The sequence below is a fragment of the Canis lupus genome, chromosome 35, assembly GCF_003254725.2.
Source record: "Canis lupus dingo isolate Sandy chromosome 35, ASM325472v2, whole genome shotgun sequence".
Lineage (NCBI taxonomy): Eukaryota > Metazoa > Chordata > Mammalia > Carnivora > Canidae > Canis > Canis lupus.
In genome coordinates, this window is record NC_064277.1 from 22817022 (window position 1) to 22833454 (window position 16433).

Sequence of the window (16433 nt, forward strand, 5' to 3'; positions counted from 1 at the left end):
CTGCCTCAGAAACAGTAACCAATATGGACCAATTTCTGATCCCAAGAACCCCACAGAATCCTTCAAAAAACTTACAAAAGGCACTTCTCTTTCTCCTCTTACATGGCATTCTATAATACGTTCAGAGTGCCCTCTCACTGCACTAACAAATCTGATGCAAACAGGCTTGTTCCCAAAGGTCTTTGACATACACAGGCTTAGCCCAGAATGTTAGACTTTTAACACCTTTTTAACTCAGTGCAATTACAATGAACACCTATTTTGAAACATACATAATGAATTTAGAATCTATTTTGGTACTTCATGAAAATGTTAGTCTGCCTCCCTAGGATGCTAGTTAGGACACTATCCTTCACTTTTCCTCACCATTTAATGGGCATTTATTGAGCTCTTGCTATATGCCAGAAACTATAATAAGTATTAAAGGTAAAATTATGTATTCTTAGTATAGCTCTTCTGACTTCATCTGCTCTCGTTTATATGCTGTTGTTTGGGACATTTGTTTTACCAGTGTACAAGAAAGACCGGAATTACCCTATTTTGAAGATGGGAGAAACAGGTCTAGCAAGCTTCAAGTATATTCCATATCAGTGGCAAAGATGGTGTTTAGCCTACTGAAATAAATACGAGATTCTGAGTTGGCATTTCCTTAAGGGAAGTAAGGTACTCAGAGCTACTATGCTGGAAAAATTTGAGATCCAAAGTAAAAAAATTCAAGATATCACAAATTATTAGGTTCCTAATTCTTGCATTGGTTGGGAATGGTTTAGGGGCACCTGGGTAGTCCCACTCTTGTTGATCTCAGCTCAGGTCTCAATCTCAGGGTTGGGAGTTCAAGCTACTCATGGGGCTCCACACCCAGCGTGGAGCCAACTTAAAAAATATATAATTAAAAAAAATATATATATAATTAACTTTGTGGGGTGCCTGGCTGGATCAGTCAGCCTCAGGATTGTGAGATCAAGCCCCATATTGGGTGTAGAGATTATTTAAAAATAATTTTTTTTAAAACGTGACTAATTGTTCCTGTTCACATCAGTTAAAACTGATTTCTTAGATTTTGTCACTATAAACAGTAAGTGGAAAACACTTCACCTGAATGCAGTCATATAAATGACGCTCCTTTCAAGGTTTTCAAACAATTTAATTCTTTATTTAATCTAATACACATTACTATAGATTTTATTTTTATAATTAGCCTTTCACTCATCTAATTTTTTTTGTTGTGTGACATAAGGTATGGTTCTTGCAACAATTGTTCTTCCACCTGAATAAGCAATTTATGTCAAAAATATACTTTTTCCTATGTAAATGAGCTATTGCCTCCATAATGTAGGCTAAATATTAGCATTCTCATTTGAAATGATTAAATAAGTAACATATAAATCTCCTTTCCATTGTCACTACAAAGGAAATATATATAAATTTGGCTTGTCTTTTTTTAGGTGTTTAGTTGTTAATTTTGACACCTCTGATGAAAATGAGGCTCTGTGACTTCTCATTCTAATTATTCCCACTGGCTTTCCTTTTTTTATACTGAGGACATCAATGTGTGCTTGGTAGTTCTGTGGGATGAGAAGCTTCAGAGAAGCTGTTTTTTTCCACACAAAGGTGAGTAGCAGCAGTGGAACCAGAAACAGAAAGCAGGTAAAAAAAAAAACTCCAATCCCATCATGGGCACAAAAGCATACTAAACAAACCATAAACAAGTAAAATTATTTATTTAAAGTACATTTCTTTTAAGGGGGAAAAGTTTCTTTAAAGCACATTTAAAAGTGCTCCTTATCCCTCTCCTGTGAAAATAATTCAATTTTATAAGAAGTAAAATTAAAAAGCTATTCCTCTTTAAACATTTATTTCTCCCTTAGGAAAGAAGCCCAATGCAGCTATATCACCAACTTTATATCAAGCCCAATTTGCCTCTGTTGGCAACATGAACAGTGACATGTTGACAAACATGAATTTTAAAAAAATAAGGAATTTCAAATCATAAGATTTCATTTATAGCTTACCAATTATGTACCGTTAGCTGACAAAAATAAAGTCTGAATAGGACAGTTGTCATCTACTTAAATGCATATAATCATGGCTTTTTCATTTAAGATTATCCATATTTGTAAAATATAACTAGAAGATCTAATCCCCCACAAACAATAACCTCTTATTTTTATTTTTAAAGATTTACTTAAAATAGAAAAACTATTTGGTACCTGATTTTTTTTTCTGATTTTATTTATTTATTTTTTAATTATTTTTATTTATTTATTTATTTATTTATTTATTTATTTTTTATGATAGTCACAGACAGAGAGAGAGAGGCAGAGACACAGGCAGAGGGAGAAGCAGGCTCCATGCACCGGGAGCCCGACGTGGGATTCGATCCCGGGTCTCCAGGATCGCGCCCTGGGCCAAAGGCAGGCGCCAAACCGCTGCGCCACCCAGGGATCCCTTTTTTCTGATTTTAAAAATAAAACATAAAGGCTAGCATTTCTGTGGTCCTGCTCAAGAACCAGCTGGTGGCTCTGATGATCTTGGTGGCCTTTTATGAAGAAGTCTCATATTCTGAACAGCAATTATCCTTTCGTTTCAATGAACATCAGTATTTAGTTCTGAAATTTGAGGTCACAATCCACAAAATAAAATCACAGTAGTGTCTTCTTTTTTTACAATGATGTAGTATATTAATTCCTCCTTAATAAACCTACCTTTCCAGACAGGTAGAAATTATATTTGCAAAAATCCAGAATAAAATTTACTCGGAAGACATACAACTCTTATCTGAAAAGCATTTCACAAGATTACATCTAAGTTGCACAGAAGCCCCCAGTGATCACTAGGAAATCTACCGCAGTCCAGTTTTTCCAACCCAAGGAGGTCCAAACTTTGGGGAACAATATGGCCACTTTCTGCTGCTGTCCTGAAAAATATTCGATCAAAACGAAGTTTACAAGTAGCAGATATTCCAAGATTAGAGTTCATTTGTGTATCCCATGTATACTGGCAATGCTTAGGTTTGCCTAAGAACTCCCAGACATCCAAAATGTTGCTGGGTAAACCACCACATTTGGTGACCTGAAAAGAAAAAGAAAACTCTTTAAGATTCAGCCCTTTTGTTCCTGAACTAAAAAGGGTTTCACTATTACATCTAAGTGCAACATCTCAAATCAGAATGTCACAAATTAATGCACCAATGCAAGATGATGTATTAATATTGAATATATTATACATAGCACCTTGCTGTACAGTACTAAGTAGGTAATATGAAAATATCTAGATAGCCAGAGAGGTCTGGAATTTGCCCTTTCTCTTCTGTCATAGATTCCTTACTCTGGGTAGCAGATAAAACTTAGAAGGCTGAAAACCCACAGCCTCTGTTATTGCTATTAGTTTTTGAAAAATGTACACAAGTGAAAAGTAGGCAAAACTCTTGGTCTATAAATGGAGACATATACCATTTATTATGATCCCCCAATAAGGTCAACTGCCTTCACAGTTTCATTTGAAATTTACTATCAAATCTTCCTTCTCCCTCTTCACACTCCAGGATTTTAAAAATATTTTATTGTGCTAAGTACAGGCATACCTCCTTTTATCGCACTTCAGACGTTGTGTTATGGCAATGCTGCATTGAGCAAGTCTGTTATGTTAGTACAGTTCTTCCAACAGCATTTGCTCACCTCGTGTCACATTTTGGTAATCCTTACATTTCAAACTTTCTTATTATTATTTGGTTGCAGTGATCTGTGATCAGGATCTTTGATGTTATTACTGTAATTGTTTTAGGGCACCATGAACTCTGCCCATTTAAGATAGTGAACTTATTAAACGTGTGTTCTGAATACTCCTTGGACCGGCCTTTCCTTCTACTTAGGTCTCCCCATTCCCTGAGACACAATATTGAAATTAGGCTAATTAATCACCCTACAATGGGCTCTAAGTGTTCAAGTGAAAGGAAGAATCACTTGTCTCCCACTTTAAATCAAAAGCTAGAAATGACTAAGCTTAGAGAAGGATGTGTATCTCAAGCCAAGGTAGGCCAAATGGTAGGCTTCTTGCCCTAAGCAAGTTAGCCAAACTGTGAATGCAAAGAAAAGTTCTTGAAGGAAGTGAAAAGTGCCAGTTTGAGTGGCCTAGATAGATCACACCAGCCACAACATTCCCTTAGGCCAAAGCCTCATCCAGAACAAGGCCCTAACTCAATTCTAAGAAGGCTGAGAGGGGTGAGGAAGCTGCAAAAGAAAAAGCTTAAAACCGGCAGAGATTGAAGGAAAGAAGCCTTATCTCCATAAGGTAAAAGCGCAAGGTGAAGCAGCAGGTGCTGATGTAGAAGCTGCAGCAAGTTATCTGGAAGATCTAGCTGAGATAGTTCACAAAGGTGGCTGCACTAAAAGACAGATTTTCAATGTGAATGAAACAGCCTTCTCCTGGAAGATGCCATCTAAGATTTCTATAGCTAGAGAAGTCAGTACCTGGCTTTAGAGCTTCAAAGCTCTAAAGCTCTCTTGTTAGGGGTTAATGTAGCTGTTAACTTGTGAAGCCAATGCTTATTCATCATTCCAAAAATCCTAGGGCCCATAAGAATAATGCTAAATCTGTATGGAATTGTTGAATCACTGTATTATACAACTGAAACTTAACACTGTACATCACTACACTGTACTTAAAATAAAAAAACTTAAGAAAAAAAAAAGAATTACAGGGACGCCTGGGTGGCTCAGCGGTTGAGCGCCTGCCTCAGCCCAGGGTATGATCCTGGAGTCTCAGGATCGAGTCCCACATCAGGCTCCTTGTATGGAGCCTGCTTCTCCCTCTGCCTGTGTCTCTGCCTCTCTTTCTGTGTCTCTCATAAATAAATAAAGAAAATCTTAAAAAATAAAGTAAAATAAAATAAAGAATTACAATGAATCTACTCTATGTTCTACAAATGGAAAAACAAAGCCCAGATGATGGCACATCTGCTCACAACATGGTTGACTGAACATTTAGGACCACTGTTGAGACCCCTTACTACTCAGAAAAGAAACAAACAAAACTCCTTTCAAAATGTTACTGCTCATTGACAATGCACCTGGTCACCCAAGAGCTGGTGCCAGGTGGAGAACGAAATTAATATTGTCTTCGTGCCTGCTGACATAGCATCCATTCTGTAGTCCATGGAGTAAGAAGTCATTTCCACATTCAAGTCTTATGATTTAATAAGTACATTTCATAATACTAGAGCTGCAATAGTGATTTCTCTGATAGATCTAAGCAAAATCAATTGAAAGTCTTCTGGAAGGAATTTGACATTCTAGATGCCATTCAGAACATTCATGATTCATGGGAAAAGGTCCCTCTACTAGTAAAAAAGATTATGACTGGCTGAAAACTCAGACGATGGTTAGCATTTTTAGCAATAAAGCTGTTGTTTTTTTTAAAAGATTTTTAATTTATTCATTTGAGAGAGAGACAGACAGAGACAGAGCACAAGCAGGGGAGAGGCAGAGGGAGAAGCAGACTCCTTGCTGAGCTGGGAGCCTGACTGAGGGCTCAGATCTCAGGACCTACAGGTTATGACCTGAACTGAAAGCAGATGCTTAACCAAGTGAGCCACCCAGGTGCCCTTATGTTAAAGTATTTTTTAATTAAGACATATACATTGTTTTTTTGGATATAATGCCAGTGCATGCTTAATAAACTCCAGCAGTATAAACATAATTTTATATCCAACAGGAAACTAAAAAATTTGTTTGACTTGCTTTATTACGATATCCCCTCTATTGTGGAACTGGAACTGAACCCACAATACTTCTGTATGCCTGTATACATACCGTAATACTTACCACATTTATGTGTACAGTTTTATGACACTAAGTACATCCACATAACTGTGCAACCATTACCACCATCCCATCTGTAGAACCTTTTCATTTTCCCATACTGAAATTCTGTACCAAACAAATCCTAACCACCCATTCCATCCTCCCCCAGCCGCTGGTAACCGCAACAATACTCTCTATCTGTATGAATCTGACTACTTTAGGAAACTCATAGGAGGACTTGTAAAAGATTTGTCCTTTTGTAACTGGTTTATTTCACTTAGTGTAATGTCCAGGGTTCATCCATATTATATCACACTGTACCTTCCTTCCTTTTTAAAGCTGAATGATATTCCATTACATGTATACACATTTTGTTTATCCATTCATCTGTCAACGGTCACTTTGGTTGCTTCCATGTTTTAGCTATTGTGAATAATGCTATGAACTACAGGTGTACAGATACCTCTTCAAGACCCTGTTTTTCTTTGTTTGGAGTATACACCCAGAAGTGGAATTGTTGGGCCATATGGAACATACGGAAATTATTTTAAGTTTTAGAGAATCACGACACCATTTTCCATGGCAGCTATACTATTTGATATTCCCATCAGCACTGCATAAGGGTTCTTATCCAAATCCTTACCAACACTTATTTTCTGGTTTTTTGATAATACTCATGCTAATGGATATAACAGAGGTAAAGTAATACTTAATGATGGCTTTGATTTATACTTCTCTAATGACTATTGACACCAAGCATCTTCTCTCATACTTATTGGCCATTTGTTTATCTTCTTTGGAAAAATGTCTATTTAAGTCTTTTGCTCTTTTTAAAATCAGGTTCCTTATTGTAGAAATTCTTCATATAACATCAATATTATATTAATTATAATTCACCTGTCATCTATAGGATTTGCAAATATTTTTTTCATTCCATGGGCTACCTTTTTATTCTGTGATCATGCCCCTTGATGCACAAAAGTTTTTCATTGTGATAAAGTTTATCTTATCTTTTTTACTTCTGTTGTCTGTGCTTTTAATGTCAGAAATTTGGCAAGAAATCATTGCCAGATCCAACGTCATGAAGCTTTTCCTCCTTGTTTTCGTCTAAGAGTTTTATAGTTTTAACTCTTACTTGTAGGTCATTGATTCCTTTTGAATAAACTTTTGTGTAAGGTATAAAGTAAGGATACAATTTTGTTTTTTTTTTTTTTTTTGGCATGTGGATATCAAGTTTTCCCAATGCCATTTGTTGCAAAACAGGATTTTTCTTGTAAGCAGATCAGTTAGGCAACCAAGTACCACAAAACAGCTACCATGAAGTCACTGATTTGTAAACAGTACAGATAGTCTGACTTTTTAAAAAAGTAATCTGTGTACAAGGACACAAATCACAAAGAGAAGCAGAGCTCTATTTTATTTAGGATACTGCCTTCACTTCAGAAGTCCTGATAGGCTTTCGTGTCTCATTTCATTTCTTCCTCTACTCCTGCAGCTTATAGCAGTGAAACAAACATTTCGATTCACTTCTAATCTGATATGAGTTCAGCCAGATTGGGGGAAAAGGCAAAGCCAGCTTCCACTTAATATGATCTAAGTCTACAGAGGTCCTGAAAAATCCCAACATCTCTCAAATGAATTACGGGGAAAGAGACTGTTTCAGTCCTGGAGATGGTAGTACCAGGAAAAGGGGGTAAAAAAAAGTTGAAAAAAGAAAATTTAGAAGTAGGGACAACTGTGACAGCCAAATCTTTCAACTGTTCTTACCTTGCAACTCAAGATACTGCAAATAAATTTAAATTTTTTCTAAACTCTTTGTTTTCTCTGTACTCCTCTTCTTAATCAACAAATATTGTTTGGCGTTGTCTGTGTCAGGTGCAATATTTCTGTCTTCCCCCAATATTTCTGTCTTCCTCCTCCTGCTTCCACTTCCCCAGTGCCAGGCATAGACCACAGGACAGTATTTACCGTTAAGGTCGCTTACACATTATAACAGCTTTGGTCAAAAGAAAGTTAGTTTCCACAGCAATAATCTGCCCACAAGCACAGAACTGACTTTGCCACTCACTTCGTGATCCCTTAAATTTGTATCTCCTGCAAATATAACTGTAGCTGACTCTGGAGCCTCTTGCATTTTCTTTAGAACCATTTTTAACTGATTCATTCGTTCCTTGGCATGCCCTCTGGTGCTCTCCAAATGAGAAGTCATAAGGCAAAGTTCATTTCCTGATATACTTGCCTGCAACAGGACAGATAATTATAGTTATTAACAGTCACTGACCACTAAGGTTGACAATTGATAACAGAATCAACTAATTATTTAATTGATTGGCATATATTTAACAAAGCAAAACTATATTACTCAGCACTGTGCTCACATTTCTAGGTCAATGTGTAATGTGCTAATCCTGCTCCCAAAGAAAACTACTTAGCAAGCACCCACTAATACATCAAGACCTACCTCAAACATCACCTCCACTCTAAGGCCTTCCCCAATATCCTCAGACAATCAGTGGCTCCCTCCTCTATATTCCTATAGCGTACTGGAAAGACTATTTTTAAAGTTCCCTACACTGAATTATGGCATAATTATTTCTCTCATACAAAGTCACGAGTCATTTGAAAGCAGAGATGAGATGGTTCTTTTATTTTCTGTTATTACCAAGGGCCTGGCACATAGGTACTCAAAAAAGGTCAATTAAATGAATGAATGAGAATCATTTATCATTTGGAGTTAAGATACAAACAATGCAGGATCTGTTTATTATTTAAACAAATTGCCTGCAGAATCAATACAAATTCTTTCACACTGGGCATTCATGACCTTCTATAATCTGGATCCAACCTACTTTACCAGCTTCTTTTTACCCTTTTTCATGCCCTCTACCCAAATGAACAGAATGCTCCTTTATACTTAAATATATCCTTTCTCATTTATATACATATATACACACATAAATACATACACACACACACACACACACACACACACACACACATACCCTGCAATACTGCAAAAGTTTGTTATGGTGGTTCTGCCATGGTGGTTCTGCCACCTGGACTGTTCTTTTTTTTTTTTTTTTTTTTACCTGGACTGTTCTTAATGCTTACATCTTACGTATTTTTCAGTGCTTAATGCAAATACAAATTCTCTCATGAAACTTCCACTGAACACCTAGCTAATAAGAAAAGGCATAACTGTGTATGGCAACAGCTAACTGGACTTACTGTGGTGATCATTTTGCAACATATACAAACATCCAATCATTGCACTGTATTCCTAAAAGTATATACTGTTGTGTCAATTATACCTCAATTTAAAAAAAAAACAAAAAAACAATCTAGCTAAAAGTTATCTCTAAACTTCCATTGCACATCATTATACTTCCTCCAGGGGCATTTATGCCTTTCCTTTATTTTAGTTACTTTATACTACAATCTCTCCTTCCTACTCTATAAACTATGACAGTAAGATCTTTTGATTCATTCTTATAAGTCTCATAGAGTATAACACAGTACCTACCATATACAATGCATTTAGGTAAGAAAAAAAAACACTCGAGGAAACAAATGTTAACTGTTAGTAAATTCTTAAACATTCTTAGGAAAATACCTAATCAGGATTTTACGTTTACAAATTTGTATTTGAAATTTGTGTAAAAACTTAATTTACAATGTTCTTTAAGACTATTTAAAAGAAATGTAGAAGACGACAAAATTTTCTCTAACAGCAATTAAAAAAAAAAAAAAGATACCACAATGAAACTGTAAGAAACAACTCATTCTTTAAAAAAAAAAAAAAGAAAAAAAGTCAAATTTAAAAAATTACTTACATACACACACAAAAGGTTTCTCATCATTTTTGTATTTGGGAAAGGGATAATCTCTTGGCTTTTAAATTTCACTCTCGATTTCTTCAACATTATAGCTGTGAAATATCCCTCTTCATGACCTTCAAATGTTTGTGGAAAAGAATTTAGGCTGAGAAGTCAAGAGTATTTGCCGTTTATCACAAGTTCCCCTATTGAAGGTTTTATAACAGGTACAGATACTTAGATGGATCTGAATCTTCCAAGTAAATTATTATTTCAAAATAGGTGAAGATGGCTGAGTCCCTATATTTATCTGCCCCTTCCCAAAATGTAGCTGTATGTATCAAAGGAATATAAAAATAAAAAAGAATTTACATAAGTGCCAAAAACAGTTAATGATGCCAGTATTGAATAAGAAAATTTGAGAAATTTCTGACAGATTAGATGAGACATAACACTGAGCCAAACTAACATGCATTTACTTCTCATTGTGCAAGAAACACAGAAAAATTACAATAAATGAATAAAAAATTTAGAAAGGTATAAAAGGAGAAGAAAAAAGAACAGAAGTAGATGGACAGTGAATAAAAGTTTCCAACTGTTTTCCAGAGAACAAAGGAGCTGAAGAAGTGGAAAGTGGTTTATCAGAGCAGAAGGGAGAAACAAGGGAAGGAAAGAGAGAGAGAGGGCCAAGGAGGCTGGCTGGCAGGCTAGGAAACTGGCAGTGTGCACAAAGGTGGGGGAGTAGGAGGGGGACAGAGAAGGAGGAAAGGAGAGATGGAAAGTTTTCCAGAAATGAACGTCACAATCGTCCAGTTTGAAAGTCCCTACCAGGTGTTCAGCACAATAAATGAAAAACAAACAAACAACAACAACAAAAACAAACCAAACAAATACAAAACTCCCAATGAAAGGAGGAAGTAAATCAAGAAGGAAAAGCATGGGATTCAGAAAACAAGAAAGTTGAAACAGAAGAGAGTCAAAAAGAATCCCCAAGAGAATGCAGGAAAGTTGTGTCACAAAGACAGAAAGAGACTGAGAACCCTCTCCTTAGCAACTGTGAATTTAATAATAAATCAAAATTAAAATCACATACTACATAAAACTGAAAGTCAAAGAGAACATGGGATTTAACCAACTATTATGGAATGTAGCCAGTGTGTGGAACATTAAATGCACTCAGGAAAAACAAAATAGATGTAAAGTCAAATTACTGTTCAAGGCAAAAAGCTAGAAAAAAACCCAAAATCAGTTAAAAGGAATAAAGACGACTTTTTGAAAAAGTATAGTCAAGATGCAATTATCACATTAAAATTTTTTTTTTGGTAAAGTTAATTTATTAAAAAATTTAAGTGTGATAAGTGGAGTCAGTTTTTTTTTTCATAAAGTTAATTTATTAAAACGACTCCAGATCTCAAATTTTGGCAATTTATATTTTCCTGAAACACCATCCATTTCTAACACTCTTCACATATATTAAGCTGTATGACATATTTCCTACGGTGTTTCTAGTATCCTGTGTCTGATTTAGCTTTTCTCAAACTTTTTTTATTTTTCCTTTTCCTTGTGTGTTCTCCTACAGGCTAACCTTGGTTTATCTCTTCCCTTGACTGTTTTTCAAAGACAAAGACAGTAACAGGAAAATCGTTACCTGTAATAATCTCGTAACTATGTGCTCTCTTCTTTAGGTAGCTACAATATGGGGGAATGACTTCCTGTAGAAATACCACATCTGGGCTGTACCTAATTCAAAACATCAATTTATGATAAATACCAGGCATACTATTTCATTTGCTGCCATCTAGATTAGCAAAATACAACATAAAAGAAACATAAAACCCGCTAATATTCCATGTTTATACTGATCTTTTTTATAAAATGAGAAAGACCTGTGCCATTTAACAAATACTGTAAAGATCAAATTAAATAAGAAAAAAACATACATCATAACACTTTAAAGTGAAAAGACTGGAATCAGTGGCAACAGAAATCAGTATATTGAGAGCCTACAAGGGTCCTAGTCTCCATTAGATGCTTTACAAGTTCTGAATCCTCGTGAAACAGTTGTCCATGATGAAGAAAATAAGCTGCAGAGAACTGCAGTGGTTCACACAAGGGATTACAGAAGATCACAGAGCCAGCGTGTAACAGATACAGATCGTTTTGGTAATCTTATTTTCAGGAAGCAATAATTACGAAGTTTTTAGGTAAAACAGTGCTAGAGGCTTCTAACAAAAACTTAAGTGTTCCTTCCCCACCTCTATCCACACTTCTGCTCTCAGAGGCACTCCCCATTCTTTTACATGTCATTCTGAGAGCTAGATTTTGAACTCAGATCAGGTTCCAAAGCCCATAACCTTGACCATTACCCTCTTTGTAGATAGATAAGCCATGTTAATCATGTTATCATTGAACCTAAGTTAATAATACTTACAAAGTTAAGTAGGAACACACTCCTCGAGCCCTCTCTTGCAGATTGTTTAGATCCAATCCATCAACATTCCAGGTAATGAAAGAGAACATGCTGCCATCTTCTTGCTGAATCCCTTCAGACGTACTGGTTTTAGAACTAACGGAATCAGTTGTCTCTTCATTCGTTAAGTCAACACTGGCAAAATCACAATGAAACACAGCTCTGCAAATCATCTATGAACTGATTAATTTTAAATTATTTTCTAACTACTTATAGCCTTCATTTTACAAATAAATTTTAAAAGAACCCTCAAAGTATCTCCCTATAGAGGAGCAGAAGTCATACAACTAAGGAAAAACAGATTCTTACTGTGTTACCCAAATGTTTGCTCACTTAGTTAGAACCAACTCAATATGCCTCAGTGACATGTGTTACTAAAATGATTTTGTAAACTATGATCCAAAATTAGACCATGTAGTATTAAGATGTCCAAATTTGGATTCATTTTAAATCATCTATGAAATGTATGAAATACATGAAATAAGATCTCATGTGAATAACAGCTGCAAATTCTTCATTAGTCCTCTCATTGAAAGATGAAGTCCAAAACCTCTCCCCCTGGATCTGGACCTTAATGACTTGCTTAACCAACAGAATAAGGGTGGAAGGAAACCCTGGAATTTCTGAGGCTTGGTCATAAGAAACTTTGCAGCTTTTATCTCGATCTTTTGGAATGTTCTCTCCTGAGATGTCACATAAGAAGTCTGACTACCCTGCCGGAGGCCACATACACAAAATCCAGTGTAGGGTCCTGACACCACCGCACACCGGCCCCACCAAGGCACAGATATTTGAGGGGAGAGACAAACCATTATTAAAAGGTGACTGTTAAGCAGTTATATACCACACATAAATTTAAGAAATAGGTTTTTGTATTTGGAACTTTATATTCATTTCAGGCACACATGATTTAGTATTTGCATACACTGTAAAGTGACCACAAATCTAGTTAACTTATTATTTTAATTTATTTTGAAATAATGTGACTTTCAGTAAAACACTAAAAACAGTAAAAAAAAAAAAAGAAAAAGAAAAAAGTTAACGTTTCACTTACTAACATTTACTTGCTTGGCTTTTTTTTATTCTGAAATGTTTGTATGTATTTTCTACAAACAAGGACAGGCTTATATATATAACCAGCATTACTGGATGTCAGAAAATTATCACTGATACATTATATAATTTTAAGATCTATTCAAATTTTGCCAATTGTGCCCGTAATGTCCCAGTTTTTGATTCTACAGTAGGAGACTCCTAATGGTCCAATGTTCTGCCATTAATCAACTACATTTTTTCTGTGGAACTATTTCAGGGAATCTAACTTTTCTGTTCCAATTTCTTTTTTTCTTTTCTTTCTTTTGTTAAGATTTTATTTTTAAGTAGGTTCTACTACCCCCAACATGGAGTTTGAACTTACAACCGCAAGATCAAAAGTTGCATGCTCTAGTGACTGGCAACCCCAGCACATACTTTTATTTATTTATTTTTTTAAGTAGGTTCCACACTCAGCTTGGTAAGGGGTTGAACTCACCACCCTGAGGTCAAGAGCCTCTGTTTCAATTTCCTTGCTGGTTACAATTTAGCAAAACAGAGGAATTTGGAAGGAAACAGAAACATGTCACAGGCAGGTATGGGAACACAGCTAACCCTGAGGAAGAGCAATCAAGGCTTTCTCTCCATCTGACTCAACTTCCCTGGTTCATTCTCCCTCTGCAGAACAGCACTGTCAGCTTTCTCCCACAAGTACTAGGTTAACACATTACAGTTCCAGCTCCACAGGGAAGATTCAGACTGAACTCTCTTCAACCTAATCTCCAAGTCCCAGGAGAGAGGATGTGACTGACCAGTTTGAGTTAGGTGAGTATTACAAGGAGGCAGAGCTCTATCACTAGAAATGGGGGGAAATTCTAGGCAGATAGGGAAAGGAGTCTAATGAAACGATCTTCTTACTGGTGCAGCTGAAAAGATCATAGGAAGAAAAGTGTCTTCACTATGAACAGTTAACTCTACAGGCTGCTCATGTATCTGGGAGAACTTTATATACATTTATTGAGAGCTTATTACATGCCAAAATTCATACCAGACTTTGGGAAATTAACAATATACAAAACAGATGTTGATTTCACTAAATTACCCATTTAGCGGGAGTTTGGTGGGAGACAAAATATTAAACAGCAGGTATAATATAAACTAAGTTACTATGACTGGGACCATGCAGGATGCTAAAAGATTACCTATGAGGGAAAACCCACCCACACTTGAGAGACCAGGGAAAGCTTCTTGGAGATAAGTCATGTCTAAGCTGGCCCTTAAGATAAATACTACTTAGCATGGAAAGAGTGGAAGAAAAGGCTCTAGACAGAGGTAATAAATGATGTGGGACACAGAGACAAAAGAAAAATTAGATTTCCTTACAAACTGCAGCCCACCAACAAGTCCTTAAAACAGAGTGACCATCCTCTAGAATTCCTTTGGAAACTTCCTTTATCTCTAAACCTCTCAAGATACCTCTTGGCAAGCACCTGAGTGGCTCAGCGGTAGAGTGACTGTTCCGCTCAGGTGGTGATCCTGGGGTCCTGGGATCGGGTCCCCATCGGGCTCCCTGCATGAGGCCTGCTTCTCCCTCTGCCTCTCTCTCTCTGTGTCTCTCATGCATAAACAAATAAAACCCTTTTTTTTTTAAAGATACATATTGGCGGGATCCCTGGTGGCGCAGCGGTTTGGCGCCTGCCTTTGGCCCAGGGCGTGATCCTGGAGACCCGGGATCGAATCCCACATCGGGCTCCCGGTGCATGGAGCCTGCTTCTCCCTCTGCCTGTGTCTCTGCCTCTCTCTCTCTCTCTGTAACTATCATAAATAAATAAATAAATAAAAATAAAAATAAAAAAATAAAGATACATATTGGCAATCATCCCCACGCCCCCCCCCCCCCCCCCCGCAAGCACATCACCCACCTATATAAGTCTGAAAGGTCTCATGACTGTGAAGGTAATAAATGACTTTCTCCCAACAATAGCCAGTCCCCTCAAGGTCCTGGGATGGGAACCTTGCTTCCAAAATTCCTTAAAAACTTAACGCTCTCCCTAAACCCCTCTCGACTTGAAAGTACGTAATGGGCCACTCCTCAGGACCCCCGTGCAGCTCTTCCTGCCCGCGGGTCCTGTCCCTGTGCTTTAATGAAACGACCTTTTTTTTTTTTTTTTAAAATACTTTTTTTTTTTTAATTTTTATTTTATTTATGATAGTCATACAGAGAGAGAGAGGCAGAGACACAGGCAGAGGGAGAAGCAGGCTCCATGCACCGGGAGCCTGATGTGGGATTCGATCCTGGGTCTCCAGGATCACGCCCTGAGCCAAAGGCAGGTGCCAAATCGCTGCGCCACCCAGGGATCCCCTGAAACGACCTTTTTGCACCAAAGATGTCTCAAGAACTCCTTCTTGACCATGGGCTCCAAACCCCAACCATTTCCTGCATCAATAAGTATCTTTACGAAGCACGCCGGACAGGAGGAGACGCCCACCGGAGAAAGCCAAAGTTTGATGCCCTGTAACTTCCTGGGTAGGAGAGAGATGGGCAGCGGACACACCGCAGGTGCAAGGCATCTGGCCGTTAGGAGCAGCACAGCTGCAGCTGGGGAGGCAGCTGTGCACCGGACCGCGAAACGAGCATTCGGGTTGGCCGGCAGGGAGGGGATAAAGGAACCGTGCAGGAAGCCAGGGGCCTTCCAAGTTACCGGTCCACAGCGGACTCTGCCGCCCTCGCTCACGCCCAGGCGCTCGCAGCCTCCCTCTGCGCGTCAGTTTTCCGTCCGGGACTGCGGGGGAGAGGGGAGAAGCGCCCCCGCCCCCGCCCCCGCCCCGCCCCCGCCCCGCGCGCCCCCCGCCCGCCCCCTCACCAGGGCTCCGGCCCCGCGGCGCTCTCGGGGCGGCTCTCGGGGCGGCTCTCGGGGCGGCTCTCGGGGCGGCTCTCCGCGGCGCTCTCCGGCACCGGAGGCTCGAAGTAGGAGTTCAGCGCCCTCTGGAAAACACAGGCAGCGGTGAGACCCGGGCGCCCCCCGGGGCCGCGGCACACAGGAGGAAGACGGCAGCGAAACCTACTTCCATCTCCCAGTCGTTCTCGGACAGGTAGCACTGAGCCACGGCGGCGTCGCACCGCGCCACCGAGGTGAACGCCACACACAGAAGCCGCCGCTTCTTCAGCTCGGGGTCGCCCTCCGGGTCGCTCGGCCGCTCCATCCGCCCGCCGCGGGCCCACCACGCCCCTCAGCGGGGCAGGACGGCCAGCGCGCGGCTCTGCGCAGGCGCGCCCGCCTCGCCCGCCTCGCCGGAAGCGCGCCCCGCGGGCGG

At 38.7% G+C, this 16433-nt stretch overlaps 1 protein-coding gene across 1 annotated transcript; it reads right to left on the reverse strand.

Moving 5' to 3' along the window:
• Positions 1-1704: 1704 nt before the first annotated feature.
• On the reverse strand, positions 1705-16392 carry TDP2 (tyrosyl-DNA phosphodiesterase 2). Its single transcript, XM_035710585.2, has 7 exons — positions 16185-16392; positions 15983-16104; positions 12048-12221; positions 11265-11356; positions 9635-9753; positions 7870-8040; positions 1705-3072 (listed from the first exon to the last, which is right to left on the reverse strand). Exons 1-7 carry the CDS (start codon positions 16320-16322, stop codon positions 2791-2793), a joined length of 1098 nt encoding a protein of 365 aa, XP_035566478.1. The 5' UTR covers positions 16323-16392; the 3' UTR covers positions 1705-2790.
• Between the last annotated feature and the right edge of the window lie 41 nt (positions 16393-16433).